The sequence below is a fragment of the Rousettus aegyptiacus genome, unplaced genomic scaffold (genome assembly GCF_014176215.1).
Source record: "Rousettus aegyptiacus isolate mRouAeg1 unplaced genomic scaffold, mRouAeg1.p scaffold_m13_p_3, whole genome shotgun sequence".
NCBI lineage: Eukaryota > Metazoa > Chordata > Mammalia > Chiroptera > Pteropodidae > Rousettus > Rousettus aegyptiacus.
In genome coordinates, this window is record NW_023416306.1 from 75,148,273 (window position 1) to 75,170,367 (window position 22,095).

General features: G+C 40.0%; 2 protein-coding genes across 7 annotated transcripts in view; both read left to right on the forward strand.

Annotated features, from left to right (window-relative positions):
* The first annotated feature begins 1,377 nt into the window (after positions 1-1,377).
* CKS2 (CDC28 protein kinase regulatory subunit 2) lies at positions 1,378-6,341 on the forward strand. The gene is made up of 3 exons (XM_016122916.2): positions 1,378-1,558; positions 4,996-5,123; positions 6,006-6,341. Exons 1-3 carry the CDS (start codon positions 1,500-1,502, stop codon positions 6,056-6,058), a joined length of 240 nt encoding a protein of 79 aa, XP_015978402.1. The 5' UTR covers positions 1,378-1,499; the 3' UTR covers positions 6,059-6,341.
* Positions 6,342-6,468: 127 nt separating this feature from the next.
* Positions 6,469-22,095, forward strand: part of SECISBP2 (SECIS binding protein 2) — a 33,446-nt gene continuing 17,819 nt past the window's right edge. For 2 of the 6 annotated variants that reach the window (XM_016122911.2, XM_016122913.2), the window contains exons 1-8: positions 6,469-7,859; positions 8,816-8,964; positions 12,444-12,693; positions 13,264-13,381; positions 14,662-14,891; positions 17,158-17,239; positions 18,762-18,970; positions 21,105-21,227. In XM_016122911.2, coding sequence (XP_015978397.2) covers positions 7,824-7,859; positions 8,816-8,964; positions 12,444-12,693; positions 13,264-13,381; positions 14,662-14,891; positions 17,158-17,239; positions 18,762-18,970; positions 21,105-21,227 — 1,197 coding nt within the window. In that variant the 5' untranslated portion in view covers positions 6,469-7,823. Of the gene's footprint in view, positions 7,892-8,815; positions 8,965-12,443; positions 12,694-13,263; positions 13,382-14,661; positions 14,892-17,157; positions 17,240-18,300; positions 18,414-18,761; positions 18,971-21,104; positions 21,228-22,095 lie in introns of those variants that run through there. The other 4 variants (XM_016122914.2, XM_016122915.2, XM_036238774.1 and 1 more) reach the window with 4 other exon arrangements.

Below are 22,095 nucleotides of genomic sequence, written 5' to 3' on the forward strand. Positions count from 1 at the left end.
GATTTCCTCATCCATCTTCCTTAACGGTTCATTCATATCCTTACCATCACAGTACATAATTACTCTCGATTATTTAAACATACATTACTATCACTTATTACTTAAAATGTAGTGCTTAACGTGTGCAGGAGACTCTGCTATGTTCTGTGTACAGATGGATGCCCTATTATAGAGTATGCTATAGCGTATGTGGGGGTCGGGGTCGGGGTGCGGGGGGTGCGGTAGCCAAAACCTCAGCAAGCATGCAACAAAGTAAGCAACGCAGGGCTGGAAACCTGAAGGACGCCGAGGGAGAGGAACGGGGAAAGCGAAGACTTCCTGACCAGAGGGTATAAGGAAACTTTCAAAAAACTAATCCTTAAGCGGAGAGCAGAAAGGCCCATCAGGTATTGTGGGTGTGACAAGGGATGGAATGGGCAGCTGAGCCTGTCTACGTTCTCAACTGTACTATGGTGCAACAAACACTGAAACAAGCTCAAGTTACTACAAAAATAACACATGTTCATTTGGGGATATGTGAAAAATACTAAAAAAAAAAAAATCACTTTTGTTATTTACAGAGAGAACCACTGACATCTTTTGTTACTTACCAAAAAAAAAAATTTTCTTCCAGCAACTTTTAGATATACATTAAACTACAGTTCAATACTGAGAGCCAAAGAAGTTTTTAAAAACACTTTTAACCCCATTGTCCCGTAGTAAGCGTTAAGAATCTTTTTACATTTTTCCATATAGCAAAGCATGCATATACATGCGTATCGAGTTACCGACTGTATGACCTAATGTCGGGCCTCTGCGGCTCGACCCCAGCCACGCCACACACGCAGCACTCTGCCTGCTTCTGAAAAGTTCCACGAGAAACAATCTCGGCTTCCGCGCGTCCCAACTCCCCAAACCTGGCCTGATCCCCAGACTCTTCGCTCCGCCTTTAGCCCAAGCCTCGGGTTTTCCCCACCTCCCACGGACTTGGGCCCCCTAACCCCCATTAAGCGCCTTGAGCCTGCGCTTGCGCATAGGCGGCCGCTCGGCGAGCAGCCCTGCCCTGCTTCGCCAAACCCCGCGATATTTCATTGATCCCGCAGGTTCGCAGCCCTAACGGCTCTGCGGCCCTGGAACGTTCTAAACTCCTTCGCCCTTTCCTGGTCACGCCCCTTACGTCAGGAACTTCCCCGCCTCCGCGCCCTGCCAATCATCCACTTCTTTCTTCCAGCAACTTCGCAACAGGCCTCTGAGTGGCTGATCTTGGGAGTGAACGTCGCGGAGGGGCAGCGACGATAGGCTGAAAGCCTGCCCCGCCCTCCCACAGTTTGTGCAAAGGATGATTGGTCAGCATCTCCGTCCAATCAGCGGCCGGCTGTCGGATTCAAACCGGGATCGTTCGGCCTGTGGTCGGTTGGCGCAGTCCAGACGTTGCCTTGGTTCGACTCGGACTGTTTGTCCCCTGTACCCGCTCTTCTTGCCCGGTCGCTGCACCTCCGCGCCGCCCGCCTGCCGGCAGGATGGCTCACAAGCAGATCTACTACTCAGACAAGTACTTCGACGAGCACTACGAGTATCGGTGAGCGGACCGGCCGGCAGGCTAGGGCGGGTGTTTGGGTCGGGTCAGTGTCGTTGGTCGGGTCAGCGTAGAGGCTGGGGGTCGGGTCCAGAGTTGAAGTGGTGGCCGTGTTGGGGTCGAAGCGCATGCGGTCGCGGCCAGAGCGCAGCCCTCGCCTCGCCTGTGCGGGCCCAGCCGGCCTTCCTTCCTTCTTTGTTTCATTCTGTGAGAATGACGAGGCAGGGCGGGAATGGAGCTCCCTAAAGGGAACAGGTGGAAGGGCCGATGCGGATCCAGGTCCTCGGCCACAGCCGCCTGGGCGCTCCGGGCTCCGGGCCGGCCAATGGCCGACGTCCAGCGGTGAGCTCCTGCTTCCTCCATTGGTGCTGCGGTTTCCAAGGAACTCGCGAGCTAGTTAGTATTCTCGCAGTCGTCTCCCTTTCCCAATCACTGCGGGGTGGAGGGTGGAAGAACGATTTGTTTGTTAACAAACATTTCTCCTTTTCTTGCCTTTCAAGCTAGTGATACTGAGGAGAAAGCCTCGAAAACTTAGCTTAATTGGGTTCTGAAAATGTTTATTTGGTATGGTGGGCTGGGTAGGCGTTTTCCGGTAACCATGATGATCGAGGGCATTATTAAAGGGCTTTCCTTTTAAGACTTAAGTTGAGAAATCGAGTGGACTTTAGGCATTTTTCTGCTAGTGTTTACCTGCCGAAGTTAGCTTTCAGGAATATTTGGTTCTGAGTCGTGATGTGATGCCCTAGAAGGTACTCGCTAAAATGGATTTGTAAAATTAGCAACTTGGATTGTGGGAGGGAAGAAACACTTCATTTATTGGCCTTATTGTCTGCAGGAGACTTCCTTGGGGCGTGGCTTCAAGGACCAGTTCAACCCCGTTCTCCTGGGCGGTGACTAGGAAGCTGCATTCTGGGGCCAAGAAGCGAGCCACTTTGTTTTCTGTCTGCCATCCGTTTCAAGTTAGATTTCCAAGAATGCTATTTGAGGAAGAAAGGACATAGTGGTTGGCCCATCAATTTTTCTCTATCCCCTAGCGTCTTGGAAATCTTAATTCTCAGGAGTAAAACTGAGGATTTCTCTGGGCATTTTTACAAATTAGCAATACCTGAATCGTTTCCTATTCCTAGCTAAAAAAAACAAAAAAAACCCTTGCTTTTCTGGATATTAGATAAATTTGAAGTCGATCATCTTGTTTATATATAACTACATACTATACAGTTTCAATCCTGTAATATGTTGGCATAATGTTCAGTTATGTGATGTCGAGTCTATCTGGGGATATCCAGTAATGGACAGGATGTGAGCTGTATTACTTTTATAAAACATGGAAAAATATTAATTCTGAAATACATCTGGCTCCATGTAGATTAAGATACTTTTCAGAATTTCTTCTGGCAGTAGTTCCATTTAGTTTCAATATATACTAGAAATCATTGATGAGCATTAAGTAGACTGCTATCAAAATTTTAGCCTAATTTACTAGGTGTTTTGTCTGTCGTACTAATGTACAAAACAAAATCTTGTCACCTGAAGTGATATATTCTAATCCATTATTAAAGATGTTCTTAACCAAGCCACTTGCATTTATACAGGACCGTAATTCTTCTCCAGAGACACTTTCAAAGGCAAATTGATACTGATAATAATTATTAACTGACATGTGGTTCTACCCTGGTTTGTATATGGTGGTGCGGCATGCAATATGAATTTCAAGTGTTTATTTTTGCCAGTATGAAATCATCTACATCTTTGATTTTTTTTGGGGGGGGGGTGGTAAATGTAAACTTAATTTCCTATTCCTTTTGCTTATGATTAGGTTCTTTTGTAAATAAACTTCAAGACTTAGTTTTGTTAAAACCACCCGGAAAAAGCACTATAGGATTACATGGATTATATTTATAAAAGCCGTATATTAGTATTTTCCTTAAATCCTATCCACAACTCTCTGCCCTCCTAATTGCATCTTGTAGCTCCTTTGTTGTTTATATTGGCTTTTACATCCTTGACAGTTGCACTGTACTGACATAAACAGTTTTGGAAATAATTTTCCTTACATGTAGTTAGAAGATTATCTCTATGCAGTGAAGTACAGGTAGAATTTCCATGTTAACTTGAACCCACTTATAAATTTTTCCTTTATAATCAGACCTTGATGAAGGTGAGTCTGTTTCCATGGCTTATAGAGAAGACAGGGCTGTGACTTCTAAATAACATGTTAGTACATCATAAGAGCACACATCTAGTTAGCATTACGTTTCTCTTTGCGATTCAAAAATGATTGAGGTAGCTGGTAAATGTTGCTTAGAATCAATGTGTAGTTCACGAGTTGTTGAACTTTTAACCAACTGATAGTAAGCATAATTTGACTAGGCCTCAATGGCAATCTAACCACATGATAAAATTGTTGTAAGGCTCACTTTTTCTGCAAATATGAAATTGGTTCTTGACCAACCGCCCACAGATTAGAATTTAGTTGATGACAGATTAGTGCTTATAAAACGGGTTATGGGTTCATTTTCCAGAGAGTAACCAGATTGCACCCTTTTCACCCCCAGGCAATTTACTCACAGGTAGATAGCCTATACCAAAAAAAAAAAAAAAAAAAAAAAAAAAAAAACCCCAACGAAAAAACACCTTGGTGGCTATGGATAACTGACTGTATAAAATAGTATAAAACTAGTTCTACCTGGAAATGGTAAAAATGGGGCTAGGAAATGATTTTATAATTATTTTTTAATTGTAATTAAATAAGGGGATATAGGTTTGTCTTTTAAGAATTTAACAAAACTATAATTGTACATATTCTTGATGTTTTGACATTGAGGAATATTGTATGCCTTACTAAGAAAACTGAAGTTTTGGGTATAGGCCAGTAACTTATAGAAAACTGAAGGTCTCTGTGTGTGGCTGTACATACGTGTGATTAGTCTTTTTTGTTTTTTGTTTTTAAAATTGTGAACTAAGTATAAAGCAACTTATGGAAACCCAAATTAACAGTTTTTTTCCTTGTGTGAATTGCTTCATGAAGGTGGGATGACAGCTCTACAATCAGGAACCATCTTCAGTTTACAATGTCTGTGGTCTTAAATGGCTTCTCTAGCTCCCTGTTCAGGTCAACCTGGTTCATAAAAAACAGGAAGTAGAAAAGGAGAAGAGTTGGGCATGTTCTTTCCTTTCAAGGACACTCATAAGTTACTCTGTTAGTGGGGGAAAAGTTAATCCTAAATAAAATGCCTTCTGGTTTTGCACTGTATATTATCTCCTTGATTTGAACATGGCCAAGACCGACACCAATTATTTTGTAATATTAGACAGTTCCTTTAAAGAACTGAAGATAAAAACTCAAATTTTAAGTATCCTAAAGATGATGTGTAAAATGATAATTGTAGAAAAGTATATTTACACAGCATTATTAATACCTTGGCCACGTCTTTCAACAGGCATGTCATGTTACCCAGAGAACTTTCAAAACAAGTACCCAAAACCCATCTGATGTCTGAAGAGGAGTGGAGGAGACTTGGTGTCCAACAGAGTCTAGGCTGGGTTCATTACATGATTCATGAGCCAGGTAAGTTTTGCTATTTAGTAAAGCAATAACTGAATTAAAATGGTAGTGGTTTTGGTTATTTAATGTCAACATTCAATGGTATCCCAAAGTAACTGTTTTTGAATGACTGACTTTTTTCCTCCCTAGACCAGGTTCCAATTTGATAGTAAATAAAATATCGCACAAATGAAAATATTTTCCTACCTGCAAAAATAACTTGTTAAAAAAATAGGCAATTGTTTTTAAAATTTGTCATTAATAGTATTGTATTTTAACTTATATAGAATTTTGGTGTCCCCTCCTTGAAAACAACTTTAAAACAATTTGTGTGTGTATGTTTTATGCATAGAAATTTATGCAATTTGAAGTGATTTGTCTTTAGCCCTCTATTAAAGGATTATTGGTTAATACCACATTAAGATTAACTTTAAGATTTATAATGCTTTGAACAAAATTTGAAGGCATACTGTAGAAGCTGCATTAGGTGGAACTAAAGGTATCTTGCTTTTCCACTCATTAAAGAAAAGCAGTAGCAACATCAAAAACTGACTCAACAACTTTCTTGAGATTGAAGCATGTAATCATGTTAGAGTTCAAGAGGTCTTTCCCCAGATAATAGAAAAGCAACTAAGGAACTTAATTGTAGATTCCAAGGCCCCCACCTGCTGAAACAGAATCTATTGGGATGGGCCCCTGGGACCTACAGTTTTATAAGCTGGTGGGTTTTTTTTTTTTTTTTTTCTATTTACTGTTGACAATGACTTTGAAGCAAAATTCATTTCAGATACCTCTATTAGTAACATTGATCATAGATTTATTTTGGTTCAATAGAGAATTCTTTGAATTTTGGTTGAGTGAAAATTAACCATGTTATTAAAATGATAAAACATTTTCTTTCCACAGAACCACATATTCTTCTCTTTAGACGACCTCTCCCAAAAGATCAACAAAAATGAAGTATATCTGGGGATCGTCAATTAAATCCTTTTCAAATTTAATGTATATGTGTATATAAGGTAGTATTCAGTGAATACTTGAAAAATGTACAAATCGTTCATCCATACCTGTGCATGAGCTGTATTCTTCACAGCAACAGAGCTCAGTTAAATGCAGCTGCAAGTAGGTTACTGTAAGGTGTTTAAGATAAAATTTCTTCTAAGTCAGTTTTTCTCTTAATATAAGTGCCTATTTGACTTTACCTGTTACTTTTGTTAAATAAAGTTTGTATGTTGCAATTTATCACTGTGTGAAGTTGTTGAGGTTTATTTTAAGGTTAATTCGTGAGTAGAGGTTTTTGGATGATTCCAGTTGTACATTTTTGGTCCTGAGGAAATAAATTTTACAAAATGTTAAATTGGTTTAAAATAGCCTGGTGTAATAAGAGTACCATTTAATTCCCTTAGGAAGAAACCAAGAGCCCAGGGATAAGTTTAATAGAGCCATAGTAGGGGTTTTTTTTTTGTTTTTTTTGTTTTGTTTTGTTTTTTTTTTGGCACTATTATTTGTTTCCTAGAGAGCTGTCTAGAATCCCCACCTGAACAGAAAGAAGCCCAATACTCTCTGGGCTGTTTCCACTTAGAAGTTTGGTGAGCCACTGTATGTCACTCTTTAGAAAGGTGCCTTTAAACAAAATGAGCACAATAAATCTGAAGCAATCTAGAACTTATTCCTGCCCCCAGGGATCCAACAGCTAAAAGATCCGGGTTAGCAAGCCAAGAGAAAGATGACATGTATAAACTTTATTACTTAGACCAAAGAGTATTGAAAAGGGAGGGAGCACGGCCCTCTCCTCTCTCCACTCCCTCCCCTACCTCCAGCATTGATTACTATTGCCAGACCCTACAGACCCTAGGCCCTCCACTCTGGAGGTTTGGATGTGTTCAGAAGGAAACCTGGAGAAGACGAGCTGATTGCATTCTTTTAGTTTGTAAGAACCTGGTAGTCGCCCAACCTCTCTTGGGGGCAAAGGGCAGGAAACCTACAATTAACCTCCAGCCTAGGACTGTGAACCTAATCATTCCCTAACTGGTCAAACTGCCTACTGTCGGCAAGTCTTCAATTCTTGCACCTTCCCCTCCTACGCTTGGGTTCCTCCTGGTCTCCGCCCTACCCTCCTGACACCGCAGCTTCCTTCACCTCCGTGTACTCCCGGCGCCACGTTCATTTCTCACCCTAATTTCTGCTTTGTGTTTGGCTTTGTTCCACCTGGAAAACCACACTACTTTTACATATCTACCTTTACCAGCACCCTTCCTAACGATCAATAGCTACTTGTTGAAAACAACTGAGCAGTTTTAAAATTCTTTTCTGTGGTTAAAGTTCCTGGAAGTCTTAAGTCTGTAGGTCTATAGGTATGCACTTTGCCAAAGTCAACCTCCCACACCCCCAACTCACTACAGGTACCCGCTACCTCGAGGCGAATCTACATCGAGCCTGGCCTACTCGCATCCCGGGCGCTGCTCGCTGCCTTTGCGGATACTTGGGAACAGGCTGGGCCGCCAGCAGACCGGTTACCCCGCGGGCTCATGGATTGAACCACCCTGGTTGCCGCCACGCGCTTCCAACCGGAAGCAGGGCTGGCCGGGGCGCGTTTCTGTGACGCACTTCCTTGCGTCCGCTAGGAAGGCGGAAAAGCCAAGAGGTGGAGCGCCCCGCGCCTGTCCCACCAGCCTTCGGGGTGGTTGCTGGCCTCTCGGGCCAGCCCTTTCCGAGCCGTGGGCCATGGCGTCGGAGGGGCCGCGAGAGCCCGCGGGTGAGGTGAGGACTGCAGCCTCGGGCTCCCCGGAGAGGTGGGAGCAACCGGTTTGGGGCGGCTCGGGGAGTCGGGGCGGGCGGCCGGTTCCCCAGCCCCAGGCGCGCCCACACTACCCACGGCCGACCCGGGTGAGGAATGGCGCCGTTGAGGTGAAACCGCCCCGTACTCCGTGCCGAGGCGGTTGAGAGGCTGCGCAGCTACTCGGAGTTCCCCGGGGCCACTCGGGGCCAGGAGCATTTTGTCAAAGTAGCCTGCTCAAGCGTTTTTCGAAGCAGGAATCTCCGCTCAACGTGCGCAGCGTAACCGCTAGGTGGAGCCCGGGCAATCGCATAAATCGGCTTTCAAAAGAAACACCGCGCTTATGAATTGCCCGTGAAAGTAAAGCTGTAAATAAGGCTCTAAAAACCAAAATAAGAATTTTTAAAATTACAAGGGCACATGCTGATAGATTTTCTAGCAAAGCTCCTTTTGCTTTTCAACAGAACAACTCTTAGTGGTTCCTTGAGTGAAATGCAAATAATTTGTGTAACTTTTGAGATATTAAATGGAAAAACTTCCGCAGTGTGTTTTGAATGTTACAGGTAAGTGTTCCGTGGGTCATGATTGACTTCCGACAGTCCCGTGGTGCTCAGTTATAACTGCAGCTGAGAGTTAAAATACCCGTATTCTGAGTTAACGCTAAGGCAAGAAACCTTGTCAGTTGTGGTTCTAACTATATAATGTTTTCACTTTAATTAGTATCCTTATTTCTCACTTTTAATATTCGGTGGACAGATTTTTGTCTAGTTAAAAAAACATTGGGAGAGAAATTGTTAGCAAATGCTTGTCTTTACTAGGCAGAGGTATTTGAACAACAGCTTGGTTAGCATTTCTGGGGCTGCTAAAACTGAGCAACTCTGAATTGTTTATGTTTGGTTGATCTCATAATGTATATAGCTTAAACCTCCTTTTTCCTCAGGGCATCAAGTTGTCAGCAGATGTCAAACCATTTGTCCCCAAATTCGCTGGGCTCAATGTAGCATGGTTAGAGTCTTCAGAAGCACCTGTGTTCCCTAGCTGTGCAACAACGTACTATCCCTCCTGTGTTCAGGAGCTACCAGTGCCTGAGTATGTATTCTTTTAAAAGTCTTTTTGCTTTACTTGAGAATTTTATTTCTTGCCTTTAATGGGGATTAGACTTTAAAATATGCTGCAGCTAACACATTAAATTTCTCAGAGTAACTAGAGAAGGTGCTCCTAAGCCAAGAAGGGTCTGAGCCAGTAACAGCTTAAGTGTGTCTTGCAGCAAAAACTCAAGCTTCAACTTTCTTTTTCTTTCTCTATATTCATTCAGTTATTTTGGGTAGAAAGTAATGAAGACTAACTACATTGCATCTAGTAGTAAAAAATGTAGCTTCAGGGTTCATTTGTGGCTATAGTTTAAAACCGTCACATATCTAATGGGAGATGAAATGGCAGGAAGGGACAGGGAGGAAGTGGGGTTTAGTTCAGGGTTTGACATTTAAAAATATTGCCCAGAGAAGTAATGGGGGCCAGCATCCATGGCTGCCTCTTTGTGTGGATGATTCCTTTGCTGGGTTTTGGTTTCAATCATTTTGCTTTATATATGTCCTTTGGAAATGGTTTCTCTAAATTTTGGTAATAAGTTCTTATAAATTTGAGTCGAAAGGCTCATGGTATCCTTTAAATTTTCCTTCTCAAGACACATTTTTTAGGTGTTTACATGGTTTAGCTGAATTTAGAAAAATAAGTTAAATCTATTAGATAATTGTGTAGATTACTTGTAGATTTAAAGTATGAATCACCTTTAAGCTATGTAAGAATCATGGTTCACACCAGTTTGGTGGGAGGAGGGCTCCCTGGATCTCTGAGAGGTCCTGGCCTGACTGAATGGACCAGGTGAAAGATATGTTCGGGAGACAGAGGAGTAAATTCCCATTGTTAAGGGGATGCCATTGGATAATTAAAAGCCTACATAGTACAGCTGAAAAGTTTGGATTTGTTGGGTATGAAGTAGGGAGCTTTTGGGTTCACCCCTGGATTCTGGAAAGCTTTGACTGGGTTCCAGGCACTGGAAATAGAGAAGAAAATATGTGAAGACCTGCTGCAAGACAAAAGGATTCCGTGGTTGTCCATAAATTGCTTTTGGTGGGAAAGGTGCTATAGTGGTTTATAGTTGAATACATAGAAAAAATTGTGGGATTATTCATAAGAACACAAGTTGGAAGTGGGGCTGGTTTGGGGACGAGAAGTTAAATTTTGGACTTATGTGTGCCAGAAGGGGAAAAAGTGAACTACTAAGTAGAAATGAGATACGAGTTGGTGTTAGAGGGCTGGAGGTGATGAAGGTACTAGATTGGAAGTGTATATGTGAAGTCCTAAGCAGAACGATGAGAGGTTTGGACTCAGTGAGTCTGACAGGCAAGATAAGGAGAGCGCAAAGGAGGCAATGCCATGGAATAGCCTTTGGGAGGTGGGTGAGAACAAGGAGAGGGCAGGGCTTGCAAGTCCAGGCCAGTGGAGCTTTTCAGTGTTACCATAGAAGGGCCAGGCCCCACAGATACCATTCAGAAGAGGCAGCCTTCTGAATGTGGCAGGAAGGTGGTCTTGGGAGACTTGGGGATTGTCGGTAGGGATGGTGCAAGAAGTGGAGTAGAGAGATCAGTGCGTATAGCACAAATACATGATAGAGATGAGATGTTGATATCAAAGGGGTGGTGCAGGATGAAGCAGTAGGTGTAAAGGAGGTTGTGGTACTGTGTTAAGAGTCATCTGGGAGGTCTGTGGCAACTGGAGTTTTACAGACAAGCTATTTGAAGTCTCAGCAGGTGCTATGGGTTGTCTGTGAGATTCTGTATTGTGTGTTATCCTCTGCATGTAATTGTATTTGCTTTAGATGGAAAGGAAAAATATCAACTTTCCAGACGAAGAGGGACCAATGATGACATGTCCAAAGTGGAAAACTAGATTTTGATAGAGCCAGGACCCAAACCAAGGTCTGCTGATTCACGGATGAATATTTTCTGGATAACAACAGCCTTTAAAACCACCACTGAATCTACCCTTTTTCTTCTTTACCTAAATTTCATTGGTCTGTTCATTTACCCATATTTTGGACATAGGGATTGTCTTTATTGTTTTCAATCAACCACTCTTCTTAGTCCATCTTCTCTTGTCTTTGAAGAACAGATATTTCTCACCTTCATCTGACCCCCATTAGATTTTCTGAGCATCAGACAAAACAAAATGTGGAATCACATTGAGGGTTAGCATCTGGGGAATGGAATGTAACTTTGAGTCTTCCTCTTTAAAAAGAGCAACACTAGCCAGTGTTCTGTGGGGCAGTAAAAGGTCAGTAACAAAGGGTTTTGTTTGGTCCTTAATTGAGAATATTTCATTACTAGAATAAATTGCTGCTGAGTAAAAGATATTATAAGATTAAACTTCTTATAAAATGTTCTGAATTAATAGGCAGTGATACTGAGCGGTCTGTGATTAAGTACTGCGTGGAAGCAAGAGCAGTGAACATCCTCACAAGTGTCTGAGGTCTTAGCTTCTTGAGAGTGACTCCTTTTCTCCTTCAGTTCAAGCTCTTGCAACAGATTAGAAATATAGCTTCTAATCTGTTGGATGGCTAGGCCTGCATCTCCTGACAGTTGGCAGTTGGAAGATCACATAGGATGTCTTATTACTAGCTTTGGATTCTCCTGCTTTTTAATGGACTGGCACACTTTGGGATTTCATTGATTTGCTACAGGAATATTATCAGCTGTGGAAATTGACAGAACAACTGCTGGTGCTTATTTGTGGGAATGAAAAGGTTGTGATTTGTATTTTAATGGAGCTCTTTAACATTTTATCTGTGTAAGAGTTTTAATTGCAAAATGATTGAATCCTCTGGCTGTATACCAGATTTGCTAAAAAGTCAGTGTTAAATTGTATTTTGATTTAGCCTAGCAGCTCAAGCAAATTGGAGCATTAGAGTGTTCACAGATCGTGTCCATTTGGTCAATAGAGTATGTAGTTCCTGGGCCACCGTGCTTGCAGTATCCTCTTGTAGCTCTGGCCCTGCAAGTCAGCAGAGCACAGGATATGGTGGCGACCTTGGAAAGGGAAAGGGTTGCAGCAGGATGTCCATGGACAACTGGAAGCCCTGGGAGGCTGGCCCTGTAGATTGTTGGGATGGAGGTTGGATTTGGGCAGTGGGGGCATCTGTAAAAACCCCCTCTGTAGAGAGAGTGGTCTGGATGGCCATTTTGGCCAGAGTCACCAAGAGAGTTTTTCTCATATTTGACATCTTGAGAGAGAGAAGCTGCTGGGGCATCCTTGGGCCTTCCTGATGCTTGTTAAATAGGGTCCTGTCAGGGATAGTCTGGCTCAGTAGTGAAAAAATAGAACTAGGTCAGCATTAGTCTTTGCTGGTTAAGAAAGAATTGCTCAAAGATTGTATTTGGCTCTTAATTAGAGATATTTCAGTGTTGAATGAATCACCTAAAAAATAATAAAAGTTTAAATTTTTCTATTAGAAAATATTAAGCTCCTTGGTTTTGGGTAAGAAATCTATAAGATTGACCCTTTTTATTTAGGCGGAAACTCTATCCCGAAGATATGGCCTTTGGAGCTTCAACATTTCCACCTCAGTATTTATCTTCCGAGATGGCTCTTCATCCATACACTTATTCTTCTTACACCCTGGAGTCTACACAAAATGTTTGCGCAGTGCCTGACTCCCAGTATGATTACAGCCAACCCAGTTGTTACCAAGGTTATCAGACGGTAAAGCCACAATATGAGCACATGTGCCCTCTCCCACAAGACGCAAAAGCTCTGTTTAAGGTCAGTAAGTGCTGTGGTTTTGTTGGTTACTTTAGCATTTAAAATGTAAAGGAGTGGTTGATTCTTTCATGATATATAAGCATCACTTATATTTTCGGTAGTGTTTAAGAATTGATTTGGTCTAAATTTTTTAAATTGTTGGTGAATACTTACAAATTGACAACTTTAATCCTTTTTTGAAGTGGTGCAGTTGGCCGTTGAACAACGTGAGTTTGAACTGCACAGACCCACTTATATGTGGATTTTTTTCGATAAATGTATTGGAAAATTTTTGGAAATTTGCGACTATTTGAAAAACTTGCATCAAACATGATTTTCTTACTAGCATTTTCTGTTCTCTTGCTCACTTTATTGTAAGACTACAGTATATAATATAACATAAAATATATATTAGTTGACTATATTATTGGTAAGGCTTCCAGTTAACAGTAGGCTATTAAGTTTTTGGGGAGTCAGAAGTTACATGCAGATTATCTACTATGGAGGAACTCTGGTACCCCTAACCCCCTCGCTGTTCAAGAGTCAACTGTAGTTTTCTCAATTTGTGTTACTTTTTAATCTTTCCTGCAGAAAAAATGTGAACAAAAATTCGACAGTAAGAAGGCTGGTGGAACTATATCATCTGATATAAAGTCAATAAAAGGTTCACATCATTTGTCCATTCATGCTGACACTAATTTGAAATCAGGTAAAAATAACAAACTATAGTGTTACTACAATCTGTTTCACTCACTCTAGACTTGTCAGTGTTCTTTGAACAGCTGTTTCTGTGGGCTTGTTTATTGTGAAAAGCTGAGGCCATCGGATTTCCTATGAGATCCTGTAGACCTTTCCTCCTGGGAGTGGCCACCTGTTGTGTGTGGGCTTTGTGATGTGCCCTTAACATATTACTACCTTATTTTACACAAGACCTTGTCTAAGGTCACAGAGCAAATAGGTCACAACCACACACCTCAAAACATCCTTAAATAAAAGCAAATCACAATTACATCCCTTATACTATATTTAACCATGTTCATTTCTGACACAGCTTTTCTGGTATTTTGTTGGTATACTTCTTAATAGGTGGGACAGTTTGTCTGTGATTTCAGTTGTCCTGAACAATACCAAACCTGGGGCTATATTGGAGGACACGGATTTTTTTTTCATGCCAAAAGTCACATCTGCTCTAGGCTTGTAAACTACCAGTTTGGTGTGTGGCTTAAAGTTAATGATTCTACATGGTGTCTTTTTTTTTTTTCCCTCTGTAGTTCATTTACAAGTGCATTTGATCACAGCCATTCCCTATTTATATGATGACTAAGTCTTTGTAATAGTGTACTTACTGGAAAAGGTCTATATTTACAAGTATAATTTGTTACTTGGTACATAACTTTTCTCTTTGAGTTGACTTTACTTATAAACCAGCTGGTACATAGAAGGAAAGTTGAACAGTTAGCTATAATAACTCTGGCCTTATAACTAAATACAGGGGGGCTTTATGGCATTGCAATGTACATCATCATTCATTTGCATTTGAAGGAGAATGATGGGAAAGAGGTTATAAGTTCATTTCTACTTGCTTTCCTCCTGTTTGTTCCAGCAAACTAAAATAGGGAAAATTTCTTAAAGGAAATTTGTTAGCATCTCTTTAAATTTGCAAAATTCTAAAATGTGTATTAAGAGTCATCAAAATGCACAGCCACACTGTCAGATTAAGGTAACTTTTTCATCAATGTTAGAATTACTCCAAAAATTTGCAGTGTTTTGGTTTTTCTGGTTGGTGAGCCAGCCAGAGAAATTATAGTATCGGGTCATATGTTTACACTGTTACACAGAAGGTTAACAACACTAGCAAAAGTTAGGCTGTTTGGACAATAATGTGTTATTGCATCAATAACAATAGATTTTCTACTCTGCAATTTAAACATGCGTACTGATCATCAAACATCTAAATTTTTCCCCCTATTTTTAATTCTGTAAATATAGATGGTTACCATAAACGAGCAGACAAGAAACTCAGAATCATTGAAAAAAGTGGACCTGCCTCCAAACCTGAGTTTGAATTTACCGGGTTGGATTTTCCTGAACTGCAGGGTACAGAGAACAGTGGGATGTTAGAGACACCAAAACAGCCCAAGTGGGGGCCTTTACGCTCAGCCTCTACCAACACTTCTCTTGTAAGAGAGGTAGTGAAACCCGCTGTAGTGTTAACAGAGGTGAGTGCAGGCTCATTCCCTTTTGTTTCCCTCTCTCTTCTGTTGTGTGAACTGTTTACAGTGAGGCTGTGACAAGTAGTGCAGCCATTTTTTTTTTTTTTTTTCCCCAAAGAATATACTTCTTTTTATCTGGTAGCTAAAAGGTACTGTAGTGGGTCAGGAGAAGATTCTAGCATGACTCCAACTGCTCAGACAACCTATTGCAAACATCTCACTTCAAGCATTATATTCTGGCAGCACTTTTTTCAATACAGACAAAAGGATTTTATTTAATCAAATAGTAATATTTAAAACTGCATAGTATAATTTCTCATTTTTCCAGGCTTTTTATCTGTACCTCTCTTGTTAATGATACAGCAAATTCAGTGAAAGTAATCATAGTAAGTGCATTCAGTTTGCCACTTAGTAATTTTAAATTATGCTGTGTTCACCATGTGATCTCAAAGTTTTAGTCCACCAAATCGAGACACTTTCCTCTAAAACAGATTAATTTGAGACTTCCAAGAAAAAAACATCATCAGGTTACGAGTCCCTAAAATCACTCTGACAGATTTCTGCTAAAGGCAAGATGGGGCACATTCCAGTGTGAGGGCAAAGAGTGAAAAGAAACTATGAAGAAAACAGAGCGAACCCAGTTGTTTACCTCTTGAATGGAGAGAGGATTTCTGTTTCCTATCCTAACCTTCATCTTAGGTGCCTGGACACTAAAGTCTGAAGGCTGGGTGGTAGTAGTTTACAGTATGCAGAAGATAAACCATTACCCATGCATTGATCCTTAGAACGTTAAACCATGGCATTTTCCTGTTACATGGGTGTGACAAGTAAGACCGATTGATGTAGAAGAATCGTAGTCTCATTTGGCAGTTGTATGAACCATCAGGGCCTCAGCAGGGTATGTGCAATAGCTGAGCAGTTGAAGGGTTCCATGCTTTGGTAATGGGTATGCAGTTGATAATTGCAAGCCCATGATTCCTATACAGAAGTAGAACAGGTGGGGCAGGTGGAAACATGACAGATAGTTTATGTCATGGTCACCTGTTAGAGGTGAGTACTGTATATGTGGACATGAACTAAGGGTACATCATGCTATGAGGGGAGATTCGTATATTCTTGAATTGTGTATCTTTTTTTTTTTTTTTTCATTTTTTCCCTTTAAAGGAAACCTTTTTTTTCCTGATTGTACTAATAGTATCTTTGAACACCAAAAATATATTAAGAAGAAAAGAAAATATAATTGTTTTAAGTGGTGTAGCCAAGAGAGAAAACCATGGTTAGCACTTAACCTTTTGTTAATGGTACACTGTGGGTATAAGTACGATGTTAATTGTACTTGTAGGGGATAATACATATGTACAGGCTTGTGTCTGAAGTTTTAAAAACTTTTTCAGCATTTTTCCAATGTCATTAAATACTCCTTTGAAAATGTAACTATTGCACTGGATCTTAGACGTTGATCTGTATAATTGACCATTTTTGAATGGGTAAGCCACTTAAAGTGTTTCATTGGCCTTGGTGAGCATAAAAGTTACATTTACTAAAAGAACAAGCTGGTTTTTTATAATTTTATTTTTTTTTATTACTGGACTCATGTAATGAAATGGCAAAATGGGTAATTCGTGATGCATATCAATTTTAGAATTTATTTTTAAATCATTCAAATTTGAATTTACCAGTTTCCTTTACCTTCAGTGCCGTCAATCACTTTGAGGTGTCTCTTAATGTACTCACCCACCCTGCAGTGTCATTTGGGCCTCATGCTCCATGTGTATGGCAATTTTCTGTCTTTATAAAAGGGCGCGTGTATTACAAGGCTTATATTTGTTATTTCTGTGGATGTTTTGAAAGACTTTTGGAACTTTGGTGTGTGGGCTTGGTAAACGATGCTTTCACATTCATATGGAGGCACTAGGGTTTTAAGAATGGTATTGGCACATCTGTGCTGATGTGAAAGTTGTCCGTGATATGTTGTTTTTTTAAAAGTTGCATGATATGTTTGGTATGATCCCATTATTGGGATCTATATAAAAACGATACATAGATGTTTATTTCCTAGGCAAAGAAGTAGAGAGATGCTAGTTAAGCTGTAGACAATGGGTGGTTTATCTTTGGAGAGAAGTTTAACTTCTCATGTTATATATACTTTGGTATTTGGAATTTTTTAGCATAGATTTTACAAATTTTAAAAATGACAAGGGAAACTATATTTAAAAGTTAAATGAATACTTCCAACTTGAAATAGTAAGAAAATAACTGGTTTGCTTTTTAGGGTGAAATAGTGGTGAAAAATAATAATCCAACTGACTCTGTAACTGATAATGCTGCTATCATTCCCTCTTCATGTACAAGAGGTAAGAGTGGCTACTGAATAATATTTTTAAAAATCAGTTGTGTATTTCCTAAGTTCATTTTTAGTCAATGCAACTGAAATATTTTTGTTTTAAAGTCGCTTTAAAGCAGGGTTGTTGTTAAACTGACATCATTGTTAGAGGACTGAAGTAAATGATCTCTCGTGTGTGCCGAGGAGGGTGAGATAGCAAAGAATGATCAATGAAATTTGTCCAATTCAGTGACAGTGTTTTCAACTCAGAAATTATTGTTTCCTTAAGTATTCCCTATATGAGAGGTTCTCAAAGTTTTTGGTCTTAGGACCTTTTAATACCCTTAAAAAGTCCCACAGAGCTTGTTTATTTGGGTAACTGTCAGTATTTGCAATATTTGAAGTTAAAACTGAGAAATTTTTAAAATTCTTATTAATTCACTTAAAAGTAACAATAATAAACCCATTACATGTTAACATAGCATTTTTATGAAAAAAAAAAAAACTATTTTCCAAAATTAAACCAGCGAGGAAAGCGGCCGTGATTTACATTTTTGCAACTCTTCAACGGCTCAGTGGATCTGCCTCAGCGTTTGGCTATTTTACTGTCCTGTGTTATGCAGCCTCTGGGAAACATGAGAGAGGCAGTGAGAGTGGGGAAGGCAAATAGCCCGTTCCTACTATCAGAAAAACAGTTTTGACTTCAGGGGCTCCTGAAAAGGTCCTGGGAGCCTCTGGCCACATTTTGAGAACTGTTAGTTTGTCCTGTCCTGGCCAAGAAGTAATATTTGGAGATAGTTCAATAGAGTCTGCTTTTGAAATTTTTATAAGTAACTTGCCTTAACAGAAGACATTTTTACAGAATTATTCCAAATTTATTCACAGGTGTGGTGTTTGGTTTTGTTTTGTTTTTGCATTCTCATGTTTGATACAAAGATCTTCACTTTAGAGGCTACTCTAAGGATATGTAGTTCTGTGAAGACAAAAGTGTGTCTCACCCTCTGGGGTAGCTGCAGGCTGCTGACATGATGTGCCTCATAGCCTGATGGCTGTCCTTTTGTTTTGTCTGTATGTAGTGTCATGGGCACCTAAGGAGTAGTCTGGCTGTGCTTATCCCTGTATTCTAAAAGGAAATAAATTTCCAGTTACTGTGATAGCTGAAGTCTAGTGACCTTTGACTTCTGCTGTTAAAAGTACGCATCAAGGTTAGTAGGGCCAAAATTTGATCTTTAGCTTGTAAATTTTGTGTGTTCACCATGTGGATGTAATTGTGGATTATTGTTTTTTAACCGAAGCCACTGTTTGTCCACCCACACCCCCAAGTGAAAACCAGTTTCTAAGAAAATCAGTTAACCTTACAAGTTAATTCAGCATGCATATTCCAAGGAGAAACAAGTTTAGTGAATAACTGTAGTTTCCAAAGAATGTTTTGAACAACAGCCTAAATTTAATTATTCTCTGAGTAATTACCTCCTGTGATGCATGTTTGGAATTTCTAAGGAGTTTCTGTTTACCTTTGAGACTGTTCCCCAAATGTCATTATCTCTGAGCAGAGTTATCCTGGACGCCAATGGGTTATGTTGTCCGGCAGACATTACCTACAGAACTGTCACAAGCCCCTAGAAATGTTACTTCTGTGATAAACCTAAAGACGGTTGCTTCATCGGCAGATCCTAAAAATGGTAGTATATCAGCTTCTCAAGTTTTATCGTCACATCCTTCTTACAACAGAGAGAAACCTGTTGTCCATCCTACTAAAAAGGTATGCATCACATTTGGATAATGTGAGTCTCCTGTACCACTGGATAGTTTATTTTTTTTTCTCAATTTCTGACTGAAAGTGTTTTATTCTGTATTGTAGGCAATAATCTTAGTTGGTTGTGCTTGGACCTTGGGGGAAAAATAGGACTTCAGTCAAGGAATACAAGTGGTAGCTTTATTCACGAATGAGGATGTCCATTTTAGATCTATGGTCTTAAAATGTCTGTGGACCATTTTGAATTGTTTAAAAGAGAGATGCTGGCAGAAATTTTATGCTCTGGTGTAAAAGCGCTGCATTTCCTCCCCAGTCTTTTGCCTATTGAATTTAACTTGATTTTATTTACTAATGTACTAGGAGCGCAATGATTAAATTCTACATTTTTGTGGTCATTTGGTATCTGTTACTGATTCTTGTTAATTGCAACTTACATACTATACTGTAAGATAAAATTTCAGAATCCATTTTTTCCTTTAAATTCAAATCATCTTAAACTGTCATTTTTATGATTCCCTAGATTTGTTTCTTGGAGAGTCTTTTTTGTTGGTCTAAATTTTGTTCTTGATTTTCACAGTGTACTGATTTTTTTTTTTTTTTTTTTTTTTTTAGGTTGAAATATGGTTGTTTTTAATGCATTGGTTTCAGGCCTTTTGGAATATGAGGATACTTTTTGATATCCAGAGTGTCACAGACTGCCCTGCACAAATGAGCACTATGTGTTTATGCTCTGTTGATGAAGGGAATGTGTGCGGTTGACAAATATAGTGAGGTCAAATCTGTGTAGCTTTGTGCACTTATTTGGGAACACTGAAGGTATGGGTGAGACCCCTTCTAAGTATGCATGGAGACCTCTGGCTCTGAGACCTCCATCCTCTGGGTACCAGCTGCACAGCAGGCTTCTAAAGGCTAGTTCTTCACTGCAGCCACCAAGTTGTTGTCCGGAGTGGTTTTCCTAACAGGCAGTTAACACTTAAGAGTTAACAGATTTTTTTCATTTTCCCAGAATCTTTTTAAAATGTAATAAAATGAAGATCTCTTAAACTTAGAACCCAGGTGTCTTCACATTGTACATAGCAGGAATGATAGGGATCATAATGGCTTTTCCCTCCTAAACTTTAGGCGTTGTGTATTTTTATTATGGAAATAACACGTAATACTACAAGAATCTAATTGTGGAAAAGATCATCTTTCCCATATCCCTTTGGTGCCCACTCCCCATGAAAGCATGCAGTAACAACCTGGTTATATCCTACCACAGTCGTGAAAACATAAACAGATAAATTTGTTTTTTAAGGTTCTTTTTTTTTTTTTAAACAAAGAAATGGGGTCATTCTATACACATTAAAAACTGCCTTTTTAACTTAACAATATGAATAGCCAGTTCAGGTCAGTAGAAAAACAGCCTTTTTAATGGCCTCTGAGCCCTTTAGTTATGAAGAATAAGTTCCTGTTGGGGATGAAATGGGGCCCCAAACATAAAAAGGCCTTGCCCTCTTAGAGCCCCATTCTGATGTAGCGATACGCAGACAGGTGCAGAATGTGTTAGTGATTAATGCTGCTAAGAGGCTGTGAAGAGCATGGAAAGGGAGAGGCTATATAGAGATGGAATGACTGGAGATGAAATGAGGGTATAGTCCTAGCCTGGGTCTGGGCGTGAGTGTAAGAGCAAGGGCCCTGAGGCCATAGCACGTTGAACTTGATTGAGGAAAGGAGGGGTAGTGAAGTCAGATTCAGGATGTCTGGGATGGGTGTAGATATTTTATTGTAAAGGCTCAATGGGTGATTCTGATGTGCAGTCAGTTTTAGGAACCACTCGGCCCTGAAGTGGCACACCTGGATTTATGAAAAGACTTCAAGTCAGGATTAGTAGAATCATTAGCATGGCCTCCTGAGGCTGAAAACCTACCAGTTTAAAAATATTGAATGCAACAACTATTTTAACAGATTTTTTTTCCTTTGGAATTATTCTCCTGAATGCTGGTTCTTCAGAAAATAGAGAATGAAGAGCCGAACTCTGAATAAAATTGCCATGCGGTTATATAGCGTGATATCTTAATTTTACTCTGATAACATGGAATTAAGCATTCTCTTGAATGTCCTAAAAACCCACAATATTTGCCTTTTGTTGTTGTTTTAGTCCAAAGCATCACAAGGTGGTGGTCCTGAGCAACATGAAGCCTCGAGGAAGAATAAGAAAAAAGAAGAAAAGTCTAAATCAAAATATGAAGTCCTGACAGTTCAGGAGCCACCAAGGATTGAAGTACATATTTCTCCTGTTATGTTTTATAATAAATGGGTCTGTCTTAATAGAAATGTGCAGTCATACTGGTTTCCAAAGTGAAAATCTTCAATATTTTCATTAATAATCTTCCCAGTAGTAAAGAAAATAGTCATCATCCATTTTCTTCATCTTATGTCTTCATTTTGGCATCTCAGCCCAGTGCCTTTCTCATAGCAGGCTCTCAGTAAACTTTGGAGTGAATGAATAGTCTAGAGGCAAAACAGCTTGTATTAAAATTTAATAATTTGTGTACCATAGTACTAATATTTACTCCTCAGTATCTTCTTCACCTGTTTTTTTCTCTTGCTTTGGCATGCTGACTTTTGCAGGGCCTCCTTTTCTATCCAGAAATTTTGTTATAATTGCTTCACAAGAGAAAGAAATTTGAAATATCATAGGGCTGTCATGGGCCCTGGTCAAGAGAATATCATGGACTGAAAGCACTCTTTAAATTCTTGTCCTGTGGTACTCCAAGAATGTCCCTGTCCTCTAAGAGGCCTTCCTGAGGTCTGACCACATTTCTCATGAGTCTGCCATACTAGACCCAGCCGGGCTCCTGGTGCCAGCAGAAAGGTCCGCGGTACTGACCAGGCGTCCAGCTTAGTGTCAAGCCAGGGCTTTCCCACAAACCTGGGGTGATTCCCAAGGGTCTTAGAATATTCCCTTGAGAATAGTGGGGTTGTGTTTAAAGACCTATGATTATGGCAGAGCGTTATCGTTTGGGCCAATGAGTAATTCATATTTATGCCCCCATTTCCCACGTAACTTCTCCAAGGCACCTAAAAGGTTGACAGAAGCACATAATACATTTTAAAATGATTTAAACATTATTTAGAGGACTATTGCC

Excerpts from the sequence above, each read along its gene's own strand:
- CKS2 (XM_016122916.2), top strand. The coding sequence starts at position 1,500 with ATGGCTCACAAGCAGATCTACTACTCAGACAAGTACTTCGACGAGCAC. Across the intron at positions 1,559-4,995 it reads GACGAGCACTACGAGTATCG|GCATGTCATGTTACCCAGAG; the intron begins GTGAGCGGACCG and ends GTCTTTCAACAG. Across the intron at positions 5,124-6,005 it reads TTACATGATTCATGAGCCAG|AACCACATATTCTTCTCTTT; the intron begins GTAAGTTTTGCT and ends TTCTTTCCACAG.